We start from the raw sequence: 25,144 nt of genomic DNA, 5'->3' as shown, positions 1-25,144 counted from the left end.
TTGGTTCGGCAACTTGAGCGCCCTTGAGCGGAAAAGACTACAAAAAGTAGTAAACGCTGCCCAGTCCATCATCGGCTCTGACCTTCCTTCCATCGAGGGGATCTATCACAGTCGCTGCCTCAAAAAGGCTGGCAGTATCATCAAGGACCCACACCATCCTGGCCACACACTCATCTCCCTGCTACCTTCAGGTAGAAGGTACAGGAGCCTGAAGACTGCAACGACCAGGTTCAGGAATAGCTACTTCCCCACAGCCATCAGGCTATTAAACCTGGCTCGGACAAAACTCTGAACATTTATAGCCCATTATCTGTTATTTGCACTTTATCAGTTTATTTATTCATGTGTGTATATATTTATATAATGGTATATGGACACACTGATCTGTTCTGTATTCATGCCTACTATGTTCTGTTGTGCTGAAGCAAAGCAAGAATTTCATTGTCCTATCTGGGACACATGACAATAAACTCACTTGAACTCTTGAACTCTAACTCTCCTATCCACCCCCATACACATTAGAGGCAATTTACGGAGGGCCAATTATCCCACAAACCCGCACCTCCATGGGATGTGGAAGCAAACTGGAGCACCCGGAGAAAACCCACGCGGTCACAGAGAGAACACGCAAACACCACACACAGACAGAGGTCGAGGTCGGGTGCCTGATGCTGTGTGCCACTCACAACAGAAGGATCTCGACCCCGAAACGTCGCCCATTCATTCTCTCCAGAGATGCTGCCTGTTCCGCTGAGTTACTCCAGCACTTTGTGTCTATCTGCAGAATAATTAAATCCTCGGTTCAAAGAACTGAATGGGGAAAAAATGTAAATTCTGGACACAAAGCATCACTTTTGTTGCAGGAAAGAATTGAGTTATGCAAATTAGCTCTCAGAAAAATAATATACTCAGATCGACTTATGGAAGCGACTGTTGCTGGTAAATTTACGGCAACTCAGAATATGACGGGTGCCAACCCCAAACACCACCTATCCATGTTCTTCAGGGATGCTGCTTGACCCACAGAATTACTCCAGCACTTTGTGTCCTTTTTTTTAAGCCAGCTTCAGCAGTTCCAGCATTTTGTGTCTATCTTTGGTATAAACAGGCATCTGCAGTTCCTTCCTACATAGTTTGTCTACATCAGCAGTTCTTTACTTCTACAGTGTTCCTTTACTCTCGATCATACAAATTTCTAGGCACCCACATAAGCAATAACCTCAAATGGAAAATCAATTCAAATCACATCTACAAAAAAGCCAACCAGAGACTCTTCTTCCTCCGCCAGCTCAAGAAGTTTAGAGTAAGGAAACACCTCCTAATCAAATTCTACACAGCCATCATCCAAAGCATGCTCACTTCATCAATTACAGTCTGGTTCAGCAGTTTAGACACTCACTCCCGTAATAAATTACAACGCATAGTTAACAAAGCATCCAAAATCATCAGCACTCCCCTCCCATCAATAGAATCACTCCATCACAAACGGTCTGTGTCAAGGGTGAAGAAAATCATCTCTGATCCCTCCCACCCAGCACACCACATCTTCCACCTGCTACCATCAGGAAGGCGCTACAGCTCACTGCCCGCCAAGACATCTCGATTTAAAAACAGTTTTTACCCACACGCAATCCGAATTCTGAACACACTATGATAACAGCACATATCCTCCCCATGCATGTACTGTATATTGTATGATGTTGTGTTTTATGTTATGTTTGACGGGAATCAGCCTACCTTGTAACATCCTGTACTGAACCTGAATTCCACCAGCTTGACTGTGTGGTCATTAAATAATCTAATCTAATCTAATCTAATTAGAACTCAAAGGTGCATGTTATGACTCTTCAATCCTTTCATGACGACACCTTCTGTTTTTTCATCTCTGCCCTTTGTCCAACCATCTGCCTATCAAAACTCCCTCACCTGTGTTTACCTTTTACCTGCCAAGCTTTGTCCCACCCCTCCTCTGTCCCAGCTTTGTCTCTCGCCCACACTCATATAATCAGTCTGAAGAAGGGTCCTGACCCAAAATGTCACCAATCCATGTTCTCCACAGATGCTGCCTCAGTTACTCCAGCACTCTGTGTCTTTTTGAGAATATGTGTCATTGTTTCTCTCATGTATTCATTGACAGACCAAACCTGGCGACACTTATACACTGTTTCAGCGAACTATTTCTGTACGATGTACTATGTACTGTGCTATGAGAACGCAGGGTGACTTGGACAGGTTGGGGGAGTGGGCAGATGCATGGCAGATGAAGTTTAATGTGGATAAATGTGAGGTTATCCACTTTGGTAGCAAAAACAGGAAGGCAGATTACTATCTAAATGGCGTCAAGTTGAGAAAAGGGGAAGTACAACGGGATCTGGGGGTCCTTGTTCATCAGACTATGAAAGTAAGCATGCAGGTACAGCAGGCAATGAAGAAAGCGAATGGCATGTTGGCCTTCATAACATGAGGAATCGAATATAGGAGCAAAGAGGTCCTTCTGCAGTTGTACAGGGCCCTAGTGAGACCACACCTGGAGTATTGTGTGCAGTTTTGGTCCCCTAATTTGAGGAAGGACATTCTTGCAGCATAGGTTTACAAAGTTAATTCCCGGGATGGCAGGACTGCCAAATGCTGAGAGAATGGAGCAGTTGGGCTTGTACACTCGAGTTTAGAAGGATGGGAGGGGATCTGATTGAAACATATAAGTTTATTAAAGGTTTGGACACGCTAGAGGCAGGAAACATGTTCCCGATGTTGGGGGAGTCCAGAACCAGGGGCCACAGTTTAAGAATAAGGAGTAAGCCATTTAGAACGGAGACAAGGAAACACTTTTTCTCATGTAGAGTGGTGAGTCTGTTGAATTCTCTGCCTCAGAGGGCGGTGGAGGCAGGTTCTCTGGATGCTTTCAAGAGAGAGTTAGATAGGGCTCCTAAAGATAGCGGAGTCAGGATCTCAGGTCCACACAAGCTTCTCCACCACGACAAGGTGACAATCCATGGAGTGTGTGTAGGAATGTGTTAATGTGCGGGGATCACTGGTCGGTGCGTACCCGGTGGGCCGAAGGGCCTGTTTCCCCGCTGTATCTCTAAACTAAACTAAACTTGTACTGTATCAAAAACATGCTTATGTTTAGTAATAAGGATGGAACTGTATGGAAATATATATTTTACTGTACTATGGTACCTATGACATTAAAATACCATTGGGACCCATTAAATTGCTTCATTTTTGCACTATTTCTAAGACCAGTAAAATGTCACAAGCTAACCTGGGATAGAACCTCCGCCAAAGTTGTTTACAAGCGTAAGTGTTGCAACACCAGGAAGGATGATGTGAGCGGGGGAGACCCTTGAGAGCTGCCACATCACCTGTTAGTGAGAGAGAGAGAGAGCGAGAGAGATCTTACACTCGATCCCAGCCGGAGGAGCAGGGCACTACTGATGGAAGGTGGCAAACACTGTAAGTGCCGGTGAAGATACACACATTAGAAATGAAAATTCTACTCCACAATTAATTTTAAAAACTAATCACAGCATTTATATTCTCACTAAGTATGCTTGTAGATCAACATTGTTTGGAGAATATCCCAGAGAACAAACACAGAAAATAAGAAAAATCAAGACTTGAGAGTGGGGAGGCACGGTGGTGCAGTTTGTAGAACTGCTGCCTCGGTCGCAGCGCCAGTGACCTGGGTTCGATCCCGGCCTCGGGTGTTATCTGTGTGGAGTTTGCACGTTCTCCCTGTGACCACGTGGGTTTTCCTCCGGGTGCTCCGGTTTCCGCCCACATCCCAAAGATGTGCGGGTTTGTTGAGTGAACGGGTAATCAAACGCAAATGACTAGTATGAACAGGTAATCGATGCTCGGCATGGACTCAATGGGCCGAAGGGCCGGTTTCCATGCTGCATCTATGAAATCAATGAATAATCGAACTCATAATAATAATAACAATAATAAGAGAACTCATCTCTTTAAAGTCCAACCATGCAAGAAGCACGTGGCTTGGTGTGAGGTTTGAAGCTGTTAGGTTTTGCAGTAAGTTGAACAAGTTTGAAAAAAACATATTAACATGGCAGAAATCCTAAGAACATGCCATACTTATTCCCCTCTAATGCAAATAAGATAGCTTTTTAAATGATCCCTGTTTGGCCTTGAGAAGTGGTGGTAAGCTGTTGGACTACTTGCAACAAATGGGTTTCCCAATTAGGTCAAAGGGCATTAAACAGGCCCTTCGGCCCAACTCCTCAATGCCGACCAAGATCCACCAAATATCAAAATGCTGGAGTAACCCGGGTCAGACAGCATCTCTGCACAACATAGAAACATAGAAAATAGGTGCAGGAGTAGGCCATTCGGCCCTTCGAGCTAGCATCGCCATTCAATATGATCATGGCTGATCATCCAAAATCAGTACCCCGATCCTGCTTTCTCCCTATATCCTTCTTCATTCTGAAGAAGGGTTTTGACCCAAAACATTGCCTATTTCCTTTGCTCCATATATCAATACAATACAGTTTTATTCGTTATTTCTATGTTACATTGCACATAAAGTGCAAGTGAAATGAATTTGTCAGCAGTGATACAAATGATAAAGAACACACAAACACAATAAAAATGTAACACAAACATCCACCACAGCATTCATCACTGTGGTGGAAGGCACAAAAATTGGCTAGACCTCCTCCATTTTCCCCCGTGGTCGGGACCTCAACCCTCCGCAGCCATCGCTGCGGGCGTCCAGATGGTAAAAGGACAAGGTAAAAGTCAAGGTAATATAGATGCTGCCTCATCCGCTGAGTTTCTCCCGCATTTTTGTCTACCTTCGATTTTCCAGCATCTGCAGTTCCTTCTTAAACATTTTACCCATATCCCTTGCTTTTGTTAGCCCTAACAGCTAAATCTAACTCTCTCTTGAAAACATCCAGTGAATTGGCCTCCACTGCCTTCTGTGGCAGAGAATTCCACAGATTCACAACTCTGGGTGAAAAAGCTTTTTCTCATCTCAGTCCTAAATGGCCTTATTCTTAAACTGTGACCCCTGGTTCTGGACTCCCCCAACATCGGGAATATTTTTCCTTAGAATTTTATACATTTCAATAAGGTCTCCTCTCATCCTTCTAAATTCCAGTGAATACAAGCCCAGTCGATCCATTCTTTCATCGTATGTTAGTCCCGCCATCCCGGGAATTAACCTGGTGAACATACGCTGCACTCCATCAATAGCAATAATGTCCTTCCTCAAATTAGGAGACCAAATCTGCACACAATGCTCCCGGTGCAGTCTCACCAGGGCCCTGTACAACTGCAGGACCACCGTGCTCCTAAGCTCGAAGGGAGAGGGAGGAAGGAAATGGTATCTGTATCTTAACGTACAATCACCATCACTGTTTGTCTCGGACGTTAGGAGGGTCATGTGCAAAGACGAAGGGAGAAAGAAGGAATAAAAGGAGGGAGAGAGATAGGGAAATAAGGAGAGGCAAAAGAGGGAACGAGGGACAAAGGAGGGGAGGGGGAGGGGAGGGAGGGAGGGGGAGGGGGAGGGGGGAAGATGGGGGGAGAGGGAGGGGGGGAAGGGGGGAAGAGGGAGGGGGGGAGAGAGGGAGGGAGGGAGGAAGGGGGGGAGAGGGAGAGAGGGAGGAAGGGAGGAAGGGGGGGGAGAGGGAGGGACCTTCCTGATAGAGGGGGGGAATGTTGAGAGGGGGGCCGCAGGTACGCGCTGACGTCAGGGAGAGGGACGCAGGTACGCGCTGACGTCGGGGAGAAGGGCCGCAGGTACGCGCTGACGTCGGGGAGAATGGCCGCAGGTACGCGCTGACGTCGGGGAGAAGGGCCGCAGGTACGCGCTGACGTCGGGGAGAAGGGCCGCAGGTACGCGCTGACGTCATGGAGGGGGCCGCAGGTACGCGCTGACGTACCCCGGGGCAGCGACGTTTGCGTGTTTCCGTCCGTCCGTGCGTGAGTGCCCGGATGCGCGGCGCTTCTTCCCCGGTCGAGCGGAGCTGAGGCGGCGGCGTCGGCGGTGAAGGAGGAGGAGGAGGAGGAACAGCCCGACAACCCCCTCTCTCTCCCCCACACCCAACCCCGGCTCACAGGCAGCGGCCCCACACACCGGCTCCACCACACCCTCTCCTCACCGCCGCCACCGCAGCAGCAGCAGCAGCAGCAGCGCTCCCCGCGGCCTCGGCCTCCCGCTAACTCACACCCACACACACACACACACACACACAACCGGGCCGCAGCGAGCGGGAGAGGCGAGTAGAGGAGAAGAGGTGACTAAACCACCCCACCCCCCCACTCACAGCGGCGGGCGGTGCGGTGCGGGCGGCGACAGTTGATCGAATTATCTGGAAGCGGACGGACGGACATCGGCGGCCGGCATCATCATGGTGAGCGGGGAGTGAGGGAGGGGAGGCGACCATCATGGCAGCGCCGCAGTGTGGGGCAGCCTCGCCGCAGGGCTGCCCCGCCCGCTTCACACACACATCTCCCCCCACCCCCACATCTCTCTCCCATCCCCCACACACACACACCTCTCCCCCACCCCCCCCACACACACACCTCTCCCCCACCCCCCCCACACACACACATCTCCCCACCCCCACATCTCTCTCCCATCCCCCACACACACACACCTCTCCCCCACCCCCCCCACACACACACCTCTCCCCCACCCCCCCCACACACACACATCTCCCCACCCCCACATCTCTCTCCCATCCCCCACGCACACACACCTCTCCCCCACCCCCATATCTGTCTCTCCTCCCCACGCACACACACACACCTCTCCCCCACCCCCATATCTGTCTCTCCCCCCCACACACACATCTGTCTCCCCCCCCCACACACACATCTGTCTCCCCCCCCACACAGACATCTGTCTCCCCCCCCCACACAGACATCTGTCTCCCCCCACCACACACACACTCACAGACACACACATCTGTCTCCCCCCACACACACACACATCTGTCTCTCCCCACACACACACACATCTGTCTCCCCCACCCCACATCTGTCTCCCCACCACACATCTGTCTCCCCTCCCCCTGCAGATCCCTCTCCCCTCCCCCACATCTCCCCCCAGATTCCTCTCCCCTCCCCAATATCTGTCTCCCCAGATCCCTTCCCCCCCCCCTCATCTGCCTCCCCGCACAACTGCACCTCTTTCCCCCAGATCTTCCCCCACCCATCACATCGGCATCCCCTTTCTCCGATCTCCCCCTCCCCCCCCCCACCAGATCCATCATCTTCCTCCGACATAATCCTCACCAAACCTTATTTCCCTCCCTCAGATCCCCCCCCCCCCCCCGCCCTCGCCAGATCTAGCTCCCTCCCCCACCAGATCCTCTTCCCCATCAGATCCCCACCTCCACTCCTAAATGTTCACGATTAATCATTTTAATTTGTTCAGAGGCATTTATTTATAATTTTTGATTTGCTGGGCCACTTATATATTACCTGCTGTACTAAATGAAAGTAGTAAATAAATATTAACGTATGCCTTTCTGTACTGGCCAAAATGGAGGGGACCATTGTTTGGCTGCAATTTTAGTTTAAAAAAAATAATGCACACTCCATTTTCTACTTTAAAGCCTTAGCAAGTAGATGGAGTGGTGACCTAATCTTTTGTTTACGTGGGGCTCAAATAAAGTCAACTGATCTGAAGTTGCTTTTGTTGTGAAGGGAAAATTCTGAAGCTGTTGAAAACCTTGAAAAACTGAAAATGTTGCATTCAATGAAGCAATCTTTGCAGAAAATTTTGCATTTTAGGTTTGCCAGAAGCTGACTTCTTCAGAAATGTAAACCAGTATTTGGAATATAGCTTCAAACTGTGAACGATGTAACATCTGTAGTAAATATGCACACCATTTATTTTTAATTGACCCTTTATTTTTGATATATCTGTGTTGCAAGTAGCAAAGTCAGCATTTAAAATTTGTGTTTGGAATTTCATGTTTCAATTGTGATATATTGAATTGCTTACAGCACTGTATAGTGAAAATAACTGAAATTAATTGGAATCAGTATTTTTAGAAAAATGAGCTGCGGTAGATTTTTACCCAAGATTATTCAGATTTTTTTTTAATGATTGTAACGTTTAGAGCCAAACGCAACCTACAATTTATCAGAAATTTGAAGTACATTGTGGCTCTAATGGATTTATTTGATGACAACATCTGTGTGAAAGTCAAATTGGAATTTATTTTGGAAGAGGGGTGGGGTAGATAAAGCAAGCGGCTGGAGTGGGGACTTGGGGAATTGATTCCCTGTGCTCTTTGAAAATAGGTGAATCTCAGGAGATGAATTAACTCCTGCAAGAATTATTTGTTCTTGGAACACCTGATGATATTAAAGGTACTTATTTAAAGTAAGATTACTTCAAATTAGGATAAGTTCCAAGCTTTTGTTGGTGGATGAGCAATGTGAGCTAACTGACCTTCATTCCTGTATACCTGTGGCCTTTTATCTGAGATAGATTAGATTAGATTAGATAGCCTTTATTGTCATTCAGACCGAAGTCTGAACGAGATATAACATTAAGCAATGTTAGCTGTCATATGTATTGGGTGCTATGAAAATCTTGCTTGCCGTGGCATCCAAGGCACATGGACTGACAACACACAAAAACAAATTGAAAGTTGTACATAAATTGTACAAATTTTACTAGACAGTGAAAAGAGACAGACTGCAAAAAACAAGATATTAGTGCAAAAGAATTAGAAAACGTGCATGGGTGATCTGTGGTGGTCCATTGCTGAGATAGGATTAGTGTTGTGCAGGTCGGTTCAAGAACTGATGGTTGTAGGTAGAAGTAAGAAGAGAGCGTGGTGGGGGATATTTGGTGGTAGATGCCAGCTTCTTGAGGCAGCTCCTCATAGATGCTTTTGATGGTGGTAGCCCATGATGGTCCAGGCTGAGTTCACCATCCACTGCAGCCTGTTGCTTTCCTGTGAATTGGGATCACTGTACAAGCGTATAGTCCAAGATGCAACCAGACGGGATACTTTCTATGGTGCATCTGTAGAAGTTTGTTGGAGGATTGGTGACGTGCCAAACCTTTAATTCTAAGAAAGTAGCGGTGCGTTCTTAACTATATTCATCCAGGGTAGATCATTCTAGATGTTGATGCCCAGGAATTTGAAGCTGCTAGCTCTGACCACTCTTTCCTGCAGCATACAATTGATGCATAATATGAGCCAATTTACTTTTGTTTCCAGTTGAGTTATAACGCTTGGTCCTGATTAAAATCAGGAACTTAAATGGAGTTGGGATTAGACCATGAACTTTGGTCAGTGATTCACTTCAGTTGGGTCTACATTTATCAACAGTGGTGGAGTTTAAATGATCAACATTATGATTGTTAGTTGGAGTTTTAATCTATTGAGTAATATGTAAACGGATGCATTGTTGCATCTTCTCTGCAATTCCTGATTTCAGGCTTTTGACAAATCTTTTGTTTATCACGCTTATCAATATTGCCATCAGTAATATTACCACTTGGTCTGATCATGCCTCTGAAATACTTGGGATAATTTTCTCATTAAAGGTGACCTTAAATGCAGACTGATTGCTATCAAAGTGGAACATGTGTGTGTTGTGCAATATGAAAATGAAAAGTAGTTTACTAATATAGGCATGCTTGTGGTCTGAGCTGCCTTCTATTCCAAAATTAGTAAGGGCAGTAACAGATAAAATTTCTCAAAATATATACTCGTATCTTATGCATGCATTGTTTTTGAGCATTCTAGAGAGTACAATGTTTATTTTATAAATTTGACAGACCAGTTATTGGAAAAAAGATAACTTTATTAAAGTAATTAATGCAAAACAATGATGTGCATAGCCTGATTCCACAAACAATAATTGGGAATATGATATATCTATTTTACTAATATGAGGGCAAAATGTTGGACTAGAAACCCAATAGTCCTATTCTTTTTGAATAGTAGGCAGGGTGTTTTATGAAGACCTATGATTAGGGTGAGATCTTTGTTTAACATCCCATGTGCATGATAGTGTCTCTAAAGTCTTCCCCTATACGATTTAAATCTTGTTGGACAGCCCTGAATCCACCAATTACATAAGTTACTTGCCGGGAACTACGGTTAAAGTGTAAACAGAGTGGATGTGAAATGTGGACATTGAAAACAAAATCTCTGAATAATAATACAGTGAATCGATCTCTTTGGGTTGGTTTGCATTGAATTTTTCACTGGAATTCCATGCCATTTTTTTTCCTTTGATTTTTGAATTTGCAATCCAGTAGTTAAAGGATTTTTTTACTTTTTAAGCTTTTGCCATTGGTGTTAATATTTAAATTATGATTATCGTTGGATTAGAAAATGAAGACATGGTGAAATCTGATTCCTTTCCCTTCACTTTCTCCAGTATTTTCTCCATGGCTTTTCCAAGTAATGTAAAGAATTCTCGACTTGTAAGCTGGGAGTAGTATCGAACTGCAAATCTACATTTGCTAAACTTAATGCTAGATTTTAGGAAAATTGGGAAGTTCGAACGTGTGGAACAGCAGAAGAATGAAGGTGTTACAACTCTAATCACCAGGATTCAATCCTGATATCCAAAGTAGCATGTTCTGCTTTTGTGCTCATTTCCTCCAGACATTAGTTTCTCCTCTCAAAGACATACAGGTTGATAGATTAACGGACTGCTGTATATTTCCCTTAGTGTGGTGGTGAGTGGTAACATCTGTAGGAAGCTGGTGGGACTGTGCGAATAGCTTGAGATTGACGTAGGACCTGTGTAAAAGGTGGTTGATGTGCATTTTTTGGATTGAACAGCCTGTTTCCATGCAATTATGTTTGGCTCATGATAAAATAGAATTCTCAATATATTTTTCATTGTGCATAGAAACTTCAGAAGATTGTGGTATACCACCATTGTTTATTTGGTAAGGGCTTATAATTTATTCTGAATGGTACTGCAATTTTGTGTGCTTGATTGTATATTTAGGGAAATGCATGTGAACTGTGTGATCTCAAAATGGAAACCAAGACAAAAAATATTCAAGCACATTGTCGTATAGGATATCAAACTAGGCTTTTAAGCCAGTTTTATACACATGGAATAGAGGGGTGAGAATACACTTTGGGATTTGTTTGAAAAATAAAAGGTCAATTCATCGCAGTGATTAATTATATGAAGGTTTTGAATATGATTGCAAAAAGGATTTGTTTTTTAAAATAGGTTTCAAATAATAGCAAGTAGCACAAAATGCAGATATGATTATGCTCGCTTCTGTGAACTGCAAGCATCCAATTTTACACACTCCTTGAAAATATTGTCTCTCATATACTTTCTTGTCCTTTAACCTGTTCACTGGCAATTTTTTTACTATTGGCCATGACAATGGAGTACATATTGGGGTAGTACTGAACAGGTTAAGATATAGAAACTACTTTGGAACCAATTCAGCAAACATGATCGTTTTAATGTAAGGAAATCAGGTCCAAGAAGCAGCACTTAGAAATGACAGGTTAATATTCCCCATCTGATCTGGCATAATTAATTATTTTTTGTATAGTGTGGCTAAGTACAAACATACTAAAAATAATCCTTATTACCCTGCCTATTAACGGGTGAAAAGATGTGGTTCTCTAGGTACCAGCTTCATTTTTCAATAATTCCACCAGCTTCCTCCATCAGAATTTTTAATTTTGACAATATTCCTGCATACACAGTCGCTTGTGTGTCCATGCAGATTTTTTGGAGCGTATATTCCTATTTTGGGATTCGGGCATGTGATACTACAAACATACTGTAGAAGCAGGAAGCCATTCAGCCCATCGGCTCTACAACCTTGTGTATCATTTTGAGGTAGTGTTGGGGAACTTGTCCTCCCTTGGAGTAAGTTATTCCTATTTTTAAAAAGAATCGTGTATTTCTGTTGAGATTCTGATTAAATCATAAGATCATAAGTGATAGCTGTAGAATTAGACCATTCGACCCACCAAGTCTACTCCGCCATTCATTCTGGCTGATCTATTTCTCCCTCCTAACCCGATTCACCTGCCTTCTCCCCATAACCTCTGACACCCGTCAGATTAGTTGGGTCATTAGTTGTTGCTTTTCAAGTGCTTTAAGCAGACTGAGCCATTGCAGATGGACAAAGAGTCTCCTACCCTCAACAAGGCGGGGTAACTGTGTTTCCCTAGCATGGTGATGACTGCTCCTGTAGTTTGGGCAGAGCAACCTTCACAATTTGGTGCCCTTGCAGTTGAAGCAGCAGCTGTTAAGTATATGTATAAAGTGTTAAGTATAAAGATCATGCAAGCGAAATAGATGTAGCTCTTAGGGCTAACAGAATCAAGGGATATGGGGAGAAACCAGGAATGGGGTACTAATTTTGGATGATCAGCCATGATCATACTGAATGGCTGTGCTACCTCGTATGGCCTACACCTGCACCTATTATCTATGTAACTGATAGCGCATTATAACTAAAGGGGACTCCAATTGTAATGACATGTCATGTTACTGCATCCAAACTTTTGAAAATATCACTCTGCTTCTGTTCAAGCCCTATGTCGATAAAAAGCATGGTAATAGATGGACAAGACCAATGCGATTAGTGTGAATGGGTGATCAAAGGTTGGCATGGACTCAATGGGCCAAATGGCTTGTTTCCATGTATCTTTCAATCAAAACCATTGGCAGAGGTCACCATCCTGTATTCAGCAAATTTTAGGAACCTGGTGGTTCATCTCCGATAGCATCTCAGCAACAGGGTCATTTTCAGGATAGTATTCCTCACCCTTGTAAGGGATGTAACTCAACATTGCTTGCGTTAAAATAACTCTCTGGACAAGACTACAGTATCTGATAGGTACACAAAATTGCTGGGGAAACTCAGCGGGTGCAGCAGCATATATGGAGCGAAGGAAATAGGCGACGTTTCGGGCCGAAACCCTTCACTGTAGATATATGTTCTACGTTCCATCCTTTTCATAATTGTGGAAAACTGGGCAAATAGCTTCTCGAGTAATAGATAGTGGCTAAGAAATATTTAATATGTTCAAATATTTTAAGAAGACTTGATGGAAGGAAGCTTCACTTAGCAGTGAAGACCAGAATCAGTTGTCGCAGTGAAATGAGAAAAACCTTTTCACATTGGAATTCCCTATCCTGTAATTTTCAGGCTTCTATGGATTTCTGGATATTGAAGAATTCAATTCAATTCAATTCAACTTTAATGTCATTGCACAGAGAAAGGGATGGGAAAGTGGCATTGGGGTTGAAGATGAGTTGTGGTCATTTTGAAAGGGCAGAGCAGCTGACAGGGGCTGAGTAGACATCTGTTCCTATGTCTCCTATACTTTTGTACATATCCACTGAATTAATCATTTCAATTGCCCAAAAATGGAGAAGTCCCAAGGGTTATTTTTGTCAAAATAGTTCAGGATTGAAATCACTAAGTTGAATGAGATTTAGCTTGGACATTATGAAAAGGCTGTTCAGAATTCTATTGCACAATGTCCTACAATGCAGGACTTTTCCATTTGTCCAAAAAAGTAGGACTAAATGAGGTTGAACATAATTGCCTTTTGATTTAAATAGCAAACGGTCAATTTATATTGAATTAAACTTGCTATGGTGAATTCATTCTTTGCTTTGTTTGCTCACATGCTTTGTTTCAGAGGACTTTTTTTAAAGTGTAAACATACGTTTGATCATGTGTACATAGCCAGGTCAAGTGCTATCTTCAAAATCTACAGTATTCTGTTTAGCTCAAATGGTTTAATGAAACAGTAGTTGAAAAAACCCTTACGGCTGCGTAAGTCTCCTACATGTGGGCTAATTCCAGTTCTGACTTGATTATCCTAATTTAATGAGACTGTCATCAAAGCTGCCCTTCAATCTTGAAAGGCTCAGAGTTCTAGAATTCCCTTCATAATGTAGGGAATTGCTAATACTCCCATGAAGCATTTGCAACTAAAACTGGTAGATATAGAAGTTCTGTTCAAAATTTCAGTTCTGGAAGTCTGCCTAATGCATACTAAGGTCCTTGCGGCAGCACTTTATTATGGATAAGACTGTATTTGGCATCTGTGCTGCCGTTGGATCTTCGTACGAAATGTCAATGAACAAATTAACATGCACTGCCCCACAATTTCTCTCATTGTATTCCATCTGCCGCTGTCTTGATCGCTTGTTTGACTCGTGTCCTTTTGCAATCTTTACCAAATCTATATTCTATATGCTGTTTCATCAACAATCTTCAATGTGTTACATTGTCTTCTAAGATAAATATGTAAAACATGAATGGTTGAGAGCCCGCCACTGGTCTTTGCTCAGTCCCGGATAATCTGCCACTTGAAAAAATTCTTATTCTTCAACTTTTATCCAAGTTTCAAGGTCAGTTTCTTGTCACATGTACCAATTAAGGTACAGTGACATTCAGATTCCCATACAGTCATACCAATAAAGCCCAACAAGACCCCCAAATAATGTTTTAACATGAACACCCACCACAGCGACACCCCCACTTTCCTCACTGTGATGGAAGACAAAAAAAGTTCAATCTTCTTCCCTTCTTTGTTGTCCATGTAGCTGTCCATGCTGAAACATTACCCCAACACTTGTTTAATGTTAACAAATTATGACATAGTACTTTCTTAAATGGCTTGTAAATGCCCATCTTAACGGCATCAATTGTTTTCTCCTTGCCTCTGTTGCATCTAACATCCATGTAAGCTCTGTTGTGAGAATGTTGGTGTCACTGTAAAGGAATGAGAGGTGAAATAACCAAATTACCACCTACCTGACGGTATATCTGGTAAGTTAACCATGCTACATGGCCTTTTGTGACACTCATGGTCAAGGATGTCTTGCTTCTTCTATCTACACCATTTTCTCGAGTGATGACTCCTAATTGGGATGAGCACACAATGCCGCAAGTGGGGTGTGTGTGCAGGGAATTTGAATCTTGAGAATTTTGAGTTTTGTGAAACCTTCTGATTATTACTCACTGTCCTCGCTTGATAAATCAGTGCCCTTCCATGCTGAACAACACATGAACGAAGCACTTAAAATAGCAAGAACACAATGTAATCTGAGTGGGGTTTCGGTATTTATCATTACGAGTGTTTTGTAGCACCATTGACCAAGCCAGCTGAGCTCGAAAGTGGATAGTTGTCAGGCAGTTTCTGTGGCAAGTAGTGAGTTAAGCAACTTTACCCTGACTAATATACCTATGGCAGATGCATAGGCCAAGGACATCATTCCTTGTGGAGACAGTCCTGTTTTCATACTGAGAGCATCTTCCATTGTGTTATATGGCACTATAATTGTGCAAAATCGATGGACTACACCAAATCTCACAGTTGAAAGCTGAACATTCTTAGAACCTATCCATGCTGGAAAAAAATGTCAAGTTAGGCTAATCTCTGTCTGCACGTGGTCCATATCCTTCATTCCCTGCATATCCATAAGCTTATCTAAAAGATTCTAAAATGGAACAAACATATGTGTTTCCACTATTACTCCAGGCAGCATGATTCAGGCACCCACCAGAATGGGTAAAAGAAAACCTTGCTTTTCTAAAAGAAACACCTGCTTTAAACTTTGTCCTTTCACCTTAGTGGTGCTCTCTAGTCTTTGACATTTCCACCCTGGGAGATTGATTCTGACTGTCATTCTGATCTATGCCTCTCAATTTTATATTTGTCTTTCAGACCCCCTCAGTCTCTGACATTTCAGGTCTGTCCACACTCTCCTTATAGCTAATCTATAGAAGTCTATTGTAGTGGTGCTACAGGCCACAGCAGAAGCCTGTAAAACGACAATCTGTAATGTTGTTGCCCAGCATATCCGGCATCACCATTATTGTCCAGATAGTTCATCCTGGTTTGATGAAGAATGCAGAGCCGAGAACAGCAGGCGCGCTTAAAAATACAATACCAATCTGGTGGAAAACTGTAAAAGAGGAATGCAAAGACAGAGCAGAGTGATTCTGTAAGAAATAGGTCAAATCAAAGCTGTATATTCTGTCGCTTCTTAACATGAAGTGGTGAACAATTAACAGCCAGGAACAGGGTAAAGTTCCAAAAATGGCACATTTCTCCAGAGATCTGCATTGTCACTTTAACCATTTTGATTCATTCCACATGATATTGAAAAATGATTTTAGAGCAGTGAATACAGCATGATGAATGGGGCTTAACATCTCATCTGTTACATTTGCACTACAAAACTAGCTGTGCCTCTGGCTTAAGCTATTCAAGCACAGTTGTAATGCAACTGTCTAATTACCATTGTGGAAAATTACCCAGGTATGCTAAAGGGGACAAATTCTGCTTGGATAACACTTCCTCATTAACGTTTAGTGCTTTCTGAGTCATTCGTAACTGTCACTGTATGTCAAGTTGTTACTTGTGTTACACCACGGCAAATTCCTTGTATGTGAATAATTGGCCAATAAACTTACTTACTTAAATTAGAGCACATGGTATTGGGGGTAGGGTATTTACATCGATAGAGAACCGGTTGGCAGACAGGAAGTAAAGAGTAGGAATTAACGGGTCCTTTACCGAATGACATGCAGTGACTAGTGAGGTGCGGCACGGCTCAGTGCTGGGACCCCAGTTATTTACAATATATATATTGATGATTTAGACAAAGGAATTAAATGTAACATCTCCAAGTTTGCGTATGACACAAAGCTGGGTGGCAGTGTGAGCTGCGAGGAGGATGCTATGAGGCTGCAGGGTGACTTGGATAGGTTGGGCGAGTGGGCAGATGCAGTATAATGTGAATATATGTGAGGTTATCCACTTTGGTGGTAAGAACAAGAAGGCAGATTATTATCTGAATGGCGTCAGATTAGGAAAAGGAGAGGTGCAACGAGACCTGGGTGTCCTTGTACATCAGTCACTGAAAGTAAGCATGTAGGTACAGCAGGCAGTGAAGAAAGCAAATGACATGTTGGTCTTCATAGCGAGAGGATTTGAGCATAGGAGCAAGGAAGTCCTACTGCATTTGTACAGGGCCCTGTTGAGATCATACCTGGAGTATTTTGTGCAGTTTTGGTCTACTAATTTGAGGATGGACATTCTTGCTATTGAGGGAGTGCAACATAGGTGAGCCAGGGATGGCAGGACTGACATATGATGAAAGAATGGATTAACTGGGCTTATATTCACTCGAATTTAGAAGGATGAGAGGGAATCTTATAGAAACATAAAATTCGTAAGGGATTGGACACGCTAGATGCAGGTAAAATGTTCCTGATGTTGGGGGAATCCAGAACCAGGGGTTACAGTTTAAGAATAAGGGGTAGACCATTTAGGACTGAGATGAGTAAAAACTTTTTCAACCAGAGTTAAATCTGTGGAATTCTCTGCCACAGAAGGCAGTGGAGGCCAATTCACTAGATGTTTTCAAGAGAGAGTTTGATATAGCTCTTATGGCTAACAGAATCAAAGGATATGGGGAGAAATCAGAAACGGGGTACTGATTTTAGATGATCAGCCATGATCATACTGATTGGTGGTGCTGGCTCGATGGGCCAAATGGCCTAGTCCTGCACCTATTTTCTTTGTTTCTAAGAACTGGACAACATTTAGAGATGGACTGATACGTGGCCAGTACCATTCTGTTTATTTATAACCACTGGACCTTGAGTTTTGTTTGAATGGCATTCCCGACATTGCCATCCTGGAGGTTCCAATTTTATCACGAACTCAACAGTCTTTTTTTCTTCTTTTTTTTTGTTTATTTTATTAGAAATTAATACAGTACAAAACAATACAGTGGCACCTAATTTTAGGTGCCAACTATGTCATACCGTAATCCATTCCATGTACAACCTCTAGTTTTATGTTATGAGAAGGAAGTAAGCAAGACAAGAAAAAGAAAACAATAGAAAGGGGAAAAAGTGGAAAAATAGACGGTAGAGAGTAGAAAAACGTGAAGTGTGTATATAAAAAATAAAAAAAATAAAATAAAAATTAAAAAGTGGAAAGTAGAAATAGAAGAGAAGGCCCCTTAAAAGAGAATTTTTCAAATCTTAAACATAATTAAGGGAAAGAGAAAAACATAAAATAAAGTGTACATAAAAATTATTAAGTCATACAACACATAATTGTGAATAAACAAAAAAAGTGAATGTAATTTATCAAAAAAGCGATAAATTACAAAAAAGCCACCTAAGGTAGCTAGGTTTGTTTTTAAATTGACCTCCGTCGATGAGATTATGCACTGGGCCTTATCCCCCTATTAGAATTTGACCCAACGTTAGTCGGTTCCCTCTAATTGTTACCAAAATTATCATATCAGGTCAGTTAATCGCTGAACAGCTTAAAATAAAATAAAATAAAATAAAAGGGAAGGTAGAAGATTTGGATTAAAATAAAAGAAATTATGGGTTAAAGTACCTCGTCAATAATTACACTTTTCATTTACCTGTATGTTAATTAATTCATAATTAGTATTTAGTATTTAAAATATATGTCTAACCTCCCCCATCCTTCCTGCTATATAGTTAGTCGTGTTAGTATAGTACATTACGCCTTTAATGTTAGTTGAGTTTATTGCGCGTAAGTGGTTAATTAGTTAATTAGTTATATATATAAATAATAGGTCAAAAAAGTGTGGAACAGATGCCTCATATCATGGCCATTTCAAAAGGAGACGGTCTCATAGTTCTCCATGCTGAATGTTTTGTTTGAATGGCATTCCCGACATTGCCATCCTGGAGGTTCCAATTTTATCACGAACTCAACAGTCTTAAGCCACGTGAATACTGTAGTGAAAATAGCAGGTCAGATGTTTTTCTACCATTTGCATGGCATAAGTGATGATCATGAAACAATATTATCTGCTGGCCTGCACTGTGGCTGCAGCAATGAATGGGTAGCTCATCATCATCCAGGGGAAAAACATCTGTTTGTTTTTCACCCCATTTATTATCCTGAGCATAGGTTCCCTCCATTAGTGCACTGTGGCGTTTGTGTGTAATGTGAGCCGAATGGGTGCAGGTGGACAAAAATGCTGGAGAAACTCAGTGGGTGAGGCAGCATCTATGGAGCGAAGGAATAGGTGACGTTTCGGGTCGAGACCCTTCTTCAGACTGATGTAGAGGTGGGGGAGGCAGGAAGAAGAAAGGAAGAGGCAGAGACAGTAGACTGGGAGAGCTGGGGAGGGGAAGGAGGGAGAAAGCAAGGACTACCTGAAATTGGAGAAGTCAATGTTCATACAGCTGGGGTTTAAACTACCCAAGCGAAATATGAGGTGCTGCTCCTCCAGTTTATGGTGGGACTCACTCTGGCCATGGAGGAGGCCCAGGACAGAAAGGTCGGATTAGGAATGGGAGGGGGAGTTAAAGTGCTGAGCCACCGTGAGATCAGGTTGGTTAGTGCAAACCGAGTGGAGGTGTTGGGCGAAGCGATCGCCAAGCCTACGCTTGGTCTCACCGATGTAGAGTAGCTGACACCTAGAGCAGCGGATGCAATAGATAAGGTTAGAGGAGGTGCAGGTGAACCTCCTCACCTGGAAAGACTGCTTGGGTCCTTGGAAGGAGTCAAGGGGGGGAGGTAAAGCGACAATGGGTGCAGATTAAGTTTACCAGAATGATGCCAGGTTTAGGGTGCATTTGATACAGTGTGAGCTTGGACAGATTTGGATTGTTTCTCTGGAACACTGGTTGTTGTGCGGCGACCTGACAGAAGTATATAAAATTATGAGAGGCATAAATAGGGTAGACAGTTAGAAACATTATCCCAGGATGGAAAAATCAGATATTCAAGGGCATTGCTTTAAGGTGAGAGGGGTGTGAGAAGCCGAGGTTAATGAGTGCCTAGTATGTAGGATGTTTGTACATGGATTCTTTTTAATGGGTTATGAAAGAATTGGCAACAGTGGATAGTCAAGGAACAAATCCTGTGCACCAAGTATGATGGGTAATCAAGGTTAATGGATTATGCTTCATCACGTAACTGGAGTACGATTTGCGGAAATTGGCCTTTTTTTGCCCTTTATAGAACTTCACCGTATTGAAAGGTCTATAGAAATGACATGACTATAATGAGTATGCTTATTCTTTGAATTTTTGTTTGCATTTTTAAACTGCCACCATATAAACAGCATGAAATATTACTTGAGCTAGGATATTCCAGAGATTGAACAGCTTTTGAGGGAAGTTGCAAAATGTAGTTCTGTTGGTTAACTGTGAAGCACAGTTTTAAGGACAGTGGGGAGTAAAGAAGTGTTCTCGTGTATGAAACCCTCCCACCCCAGAATATTGGAGGTGTTTCTACTCCAGAACACAGATCACCTACTTGCATCTCCATAAACATCCTCCTGTTAGTTCATCTGCAGCTGAAGACCATATTCACGCCTTGTCTTTAGATTTGGTTTTCTCAGTAGGCTCCTGGCTTTCTTCCCATTTTACGCCATCTAAAGATGTAAGCTAATCTGTAACTGCCTGCATCCTAACATACTAAGCCCTGTCCTCACATTACCCCTTTGCTCATTTGTTTTTATATCCCCTTGACTTCACACCTTTACCTACCCACATTTCTGCTTGTTGTGCACCCTGATTTAATCGTTCCAACCGTGGCAAATGTATCTCTAGCTTCCTTTGTCCTTAGTCCTGGAATTCCTTCCCGAAATTGTGCTCTGCTTCTATCTGCTCCTTATATGCCATTCCTTAAAAATGAATATTCATGATGCCATAAAACACTTGACGCTGCGCTTATTAACAGAATGTTTAATAACTGGATAAAATAATACTTGCTTAAATTCAAATATTGTGCACTTAACAGACTTGAAGGCAGCGTCTTTCTCATATTTTGTTGGAGGTGTATGTTAGTGTAAAAAAAAGTGTTTTTAAAAAGAAAAGGGTGAACTTTTTTTCAAAATTGGTTGCACTATTCCCAGTTTCCAAAATTATCCATAATTTGCTAAATAATTTCAAGCTTTGCATTATGCAATACAAAAATCTTTGGCCGTTGCAAATATATTCTTGTAATGTAGACTTCAATCTGAGGAGTAATTATGAACTGTTTTCTTTCATTGTAGGGAAACGAAGCAAGCTACCCCCTGGAAATGTGCTCGCACTGTAAGTTCATCTTCATTTAAGATACATTTTGGTTTTGTTGACAAATATCTTGATTGGAACATCTAAACTTGTATGTGTATTCCGTTGCTCTCTGCATTCTTCGACTGAGCAAAATAGAGTTTCTTTAAATTCTTTGAATGCTGTGTAGAAACATTCAGGACTTTTTTTTGTGCTTTGTTCTCAATAATTAATGGTATTTTGGTGGTGGTGAACCTTGTGTGCTAACTGAAAGTCAAATGATCTTTTCTATTTTCCATATGTTTGCATATAATGAACTTGCCAACTGTTCCCCAGTTACCTGTGCAGTTTTATTTTCATACTAATTACTATCCTTCTAAAGCACTACTTTGATGAAACTATCTACTTAAATTACTTCTGGCTCAACATTAATTACAGTGAAATAGTTAAATTGATTTAATAAGTTTTGCACATTTTTTAATATACATTAGCATTTCTATGTTATGAGGCCTTTCCGTATACAAGCTCTCAATTTCCATGCAACTTCCTAGCTTAAAATTTCTTAACTCGAAACCTTCAATCAGACTCTACGCAGAGCAGTAAAATCAATTTCTATCACCATTCCATTAGCACTATCTCTTTCTCTCTTCAGTCACCTCTGTTCACCTTGTTTATTGCTCTTATTTTCTAATCTTTTCCCTGCCCATCTTATTCCAGTTTCTTAAAAAGGAGGAATATGAGACATAAGTATGTGGATACATGCTGGGGTGCATACAGGAAACTGGCATGCAGCGCTAGATTTACTGCTCTACTGCAAAATCTCAGTTCTCTCTCTCTAGGGATCCCAAGACCCTCTCACTGCTCCCCCTCTGTTATTCCTGTTGCTCTCCACATTCTTCGACCATATCTGACCCAGACTTGCTACTACAGTCATGTCTCACCTCAGCACATACCTTATCCTGCATGTGGCAAATTAAGTAATCCCCCTCCCACCTTCCCTCTCTCCCCGTCCCCACCATTGGGAGTGCGCATACATTTCTCCCACTGCCCTTGTCACCCTGCTCCTTTCCCTCCGTATGCTCATATCCAATTCCACATTTCCCTTTATTTCCCCTACCCCATCCCTATCGCTCCCTCCAGCTATATTATCTCCTCTTCTTTACTTACCTGGCACCCTTTTGTTTCTTATTGACATCTCGCCTTTGTCACTTACTCCAACCATCTGCCAGTCACCATCCTCCCTCGCGTGCGATGGCCATTATTGGCTTGCCGCCTACATTCTGGGCAATGATCTTGAGTTTTATCTCAAGAGTAATTGCCTTCCACTTCTTCTCACCAGAAGCAGGAGACACAGATGGGCGTTTTGTAGAGTAGACATGATGGGATGCAAAAACACAATACACTGTATCCAAAAAACACTGGCAACACAGAACACTGTAGAATATCGGTTGTTTACACTCATGATCGCGTGGCTGACTGGGAGCTGCGGCTCGCTGCCATTGCCCAGCATCAAGAGAGAGTATCGTACCGCATATCGCTAGCCCGGGAAAAGATCAAAATTCGAAGTACGGTCTCTACTGAATGTGTATCGCTTTTGCACCATCGTAAAGTCGAAATATCGTACATCGAAGCATCGTAAATCGAGAAGCATCTGTATCCGCTAGCCAGGCTTAGCATCCTTGGTAGACAAAAGTGCTGGAGAAACTCAGCGGATGCAGCAGCATCTATGGAGCGAAGGAAATAGGCAACGTTTTGGGCCGAAACCCTTCTTCAGACATCCTTGCCTCTTTTCCAGCTTTGTCCCACCAATTCCATCAGTTTATAAAAGAGGTTTGACCTGAATTGTTGTCTACGCATGCCCCCCCTTAGAGGGAGTTAGATGTGGCCCTTGTGGCTAAAGGGATCAGGGGGTATGGAGAGAAGGCAGGTACAGGATACTGAGTTGGATGATCAGCCATGATCATATTGAATGGCGGTGCAGGCTCGAAGGGCCGAATGGCCTCCTCCTGCACCTATTTTCTATGTTTCTATGATGCCTGACTTTGAGTTCAGTGTTCAGTTTAGGAACTTGATTCAGTTGTATTCATCAAAATAAATTATGTACTAGCTCTCCTTATCCATGTTCTTTCTCTGTAAGAGGATGCTTCATCATAAGGGATGCCAACAGTATCTTTTCAAGAGTTTTCTAACTTTTAAGAGGTTCTGTAAAATGGATGTTTGTAAATCAAAAACTTATTAAAAATTTATGGCCTAAAGCAATAGCATCCTCCTCATACATTATCATGTCTTGCCACCATTAGATTATATTCCTTTCTCCTCATTCTCCATCCGTGGTAACAAGGTTGACTAACTGCATTGGAAATAACTACAGCATTGAAGGAGAAATATGTAGATCTGCTGTGTACTAACTGAATGGTAGAACAGGCTTGTGCTGAACATCCTGTGCTTATACTAAATTTGGAAAACAATGTGAAATTTAATTTGGTTGAAATTTGCCAATTATAGCAGCTGAGAGTTCATGAAACACCCATAATGGGTGTACGGAAAGGGAATTCTCCACCGTATATTTTTGTTGAAAGAGTAAAGGCTGTGTTAGTTTAAGCAATAACCCTCTCATTGCCTGACCGCTATCTATCTGCCCCAAAGTCTTGGGTTCCTCTAGTTCTGGCTGCTTGTACATCTGAATTTTATTAATTTTTGGCCATGGTGTAAGATGTAACACACTAAAGTGCAGGAATTCTCTCAACCCTCGAGCTCATATTTCCCCTTTAAGATTCTCCAGAGATGCTGCCTGTGTTACTCCAGCATTTTGTGTCTACCTCCCCTTTAAGATATGTAGACACTCCTTTTTGATAATGCTTTATTGTTTGAGATGGATTTTGCCTAATAACCGTAGTCAGAAATAACTGCTGCCACGTTAAAAGTGCCATACAAATGCAGTTAATTGCCCGTGTTTCCTGCAAGCTTTGACTTCCTAAAGATAAATAATTTGCATGTTATTTATTGCAAGTGTATTAAAAATCCTAAATCATTAATCATTTCCCCCAAGATGCAGATGTATGGTGGTTAGAAGCCTTCAAGAAGATGGAAATGCATTGATTGTGCAAATTCACAATGGAGCTTTAGAGAAGCTAGAAAAGTGATGATGAAAGTTGCAATATCCTACCAAGAATATTAAGACATTCATTTTACTGGTGCTCTTGTTATACCAAAAGTCCTCATTTGGCTGGGGTTATTTGAGAATGATGATATAACTGTGGCTGACCCACATACACCCTTTTATATTTCAGTTGATTTCTAAATCTACGTTAAACACCTTCACTGCTGCCTCCAAATTAAACATCCCGATGGTAATTTCAAAGTTTTTATTAGACTTAATATTGACGTCAAGAGCAGATGAATTGAGCTCACCCAAAGCAGTTTGTAGAATCAGCAGCAGTTCCACTAGTGATAAGCTGTCTCTAATTGCTTTGTAGCAATATTACACGGGAATAGTTTGATGGAGTGCATAAAGTTAATTCTCAACCAAAGTGGATCTTAACTCCAAGTTAAGGCATTAAATAAACGGTGTCATTGCTTTCACGATGACATTAATCCACAGATTTTTCCACATATGGGACAGGAGATGCCTGATGGTACAGGTGGATAGGTTGTGCCACATTACATTAGATTTCCATGTGCATTCAGGAATGGACTCTATCCTCAGTGCCACCACAAGTGGTCATGTGTCCGAGACTCCTTGGAGGTAGTGGGGATGTAGCAATTTTCAATTGGTGCTTCTCATGCTGTTTCCCTAATTTGGCAGATTATTATATCGTTCAAGAGATCGCTCCGTTATCTCTCTAGCCACTCTGGAGAACACATGGCATTAGGAGTATGTCATTTCATTACGCATGTGAGCTCCTCGTCCTTCAGTTCAAAGCTTCTCGAAAGATAAATCTTCATAACACAGTCTTTTGATTAATAGTTTCTTTATTGTTGAAGAAAAGCAGTAAGATATTCATCCAACCTTTTACTCGTACATTGTAAACCTCGTCAAACTTCGTTTTATTGCTTAGAAACGTGAGAAAACTCTCATTGTCAAAAAGTTATACCTTCAGCCATGGTCTT

The 25,144-nt window shown here is 42.2% G+C and overlaps 1 protein-coding gene across 2 annotated transcripts in view; it reads left to right on the top strand.

Moving 5' to 3' along the window:
• The first annotated feature begins 5,936 nt into the window (after window positions 1-5,936).
• ppp3r1 (protein phosphatase 3 regulatory subunit B, alpha) overlaps window positions 5,937-25,144 on the top strand; it is a 48,916-nt gene continuing 29,708 nt past the window's right edge. For both annotated transcript variants that reach the window (XM_033026339.1, XM_033026338.1), the window contains exons 1-2: window positions 5,937-6,383; window positions 21,037-21,076. In XM_033026339.1, the coding sequence (XP_032882230.1) occupies window positions 6,381-6,383; window positions 21,037-21,076 (43 nt within the window). In that variant the 5' untranslated portion in view covers window positions 5,937-6,380. The remainder of the gene's footprint in view (window positions 6,384-21,036; window positions 21,077-25,144) is intronic.

The sequence above is a fragment of the Amblyraja radiata genome, chromosome 8 (assembly GCF_010909765.2).
Source record: "Amblyraja radiata isolate CabotCenter1 chromosome 8, sAmbRad1.1.pri, whole genome shotgun sequence".
Classification (NCBI taxonomy): domain Eukaryota; kingdom Metazoa; phylum Chordata; class Chondrichthyes; order Rajiformes; family Rajidae; genus Amblyraja; species Amblyraja radiata.
The sequence above is the reverse complement of the archived record's forward strand: the minus strand, read 5'-3'. Positions and strand labels throughout refer to the sequence as shown.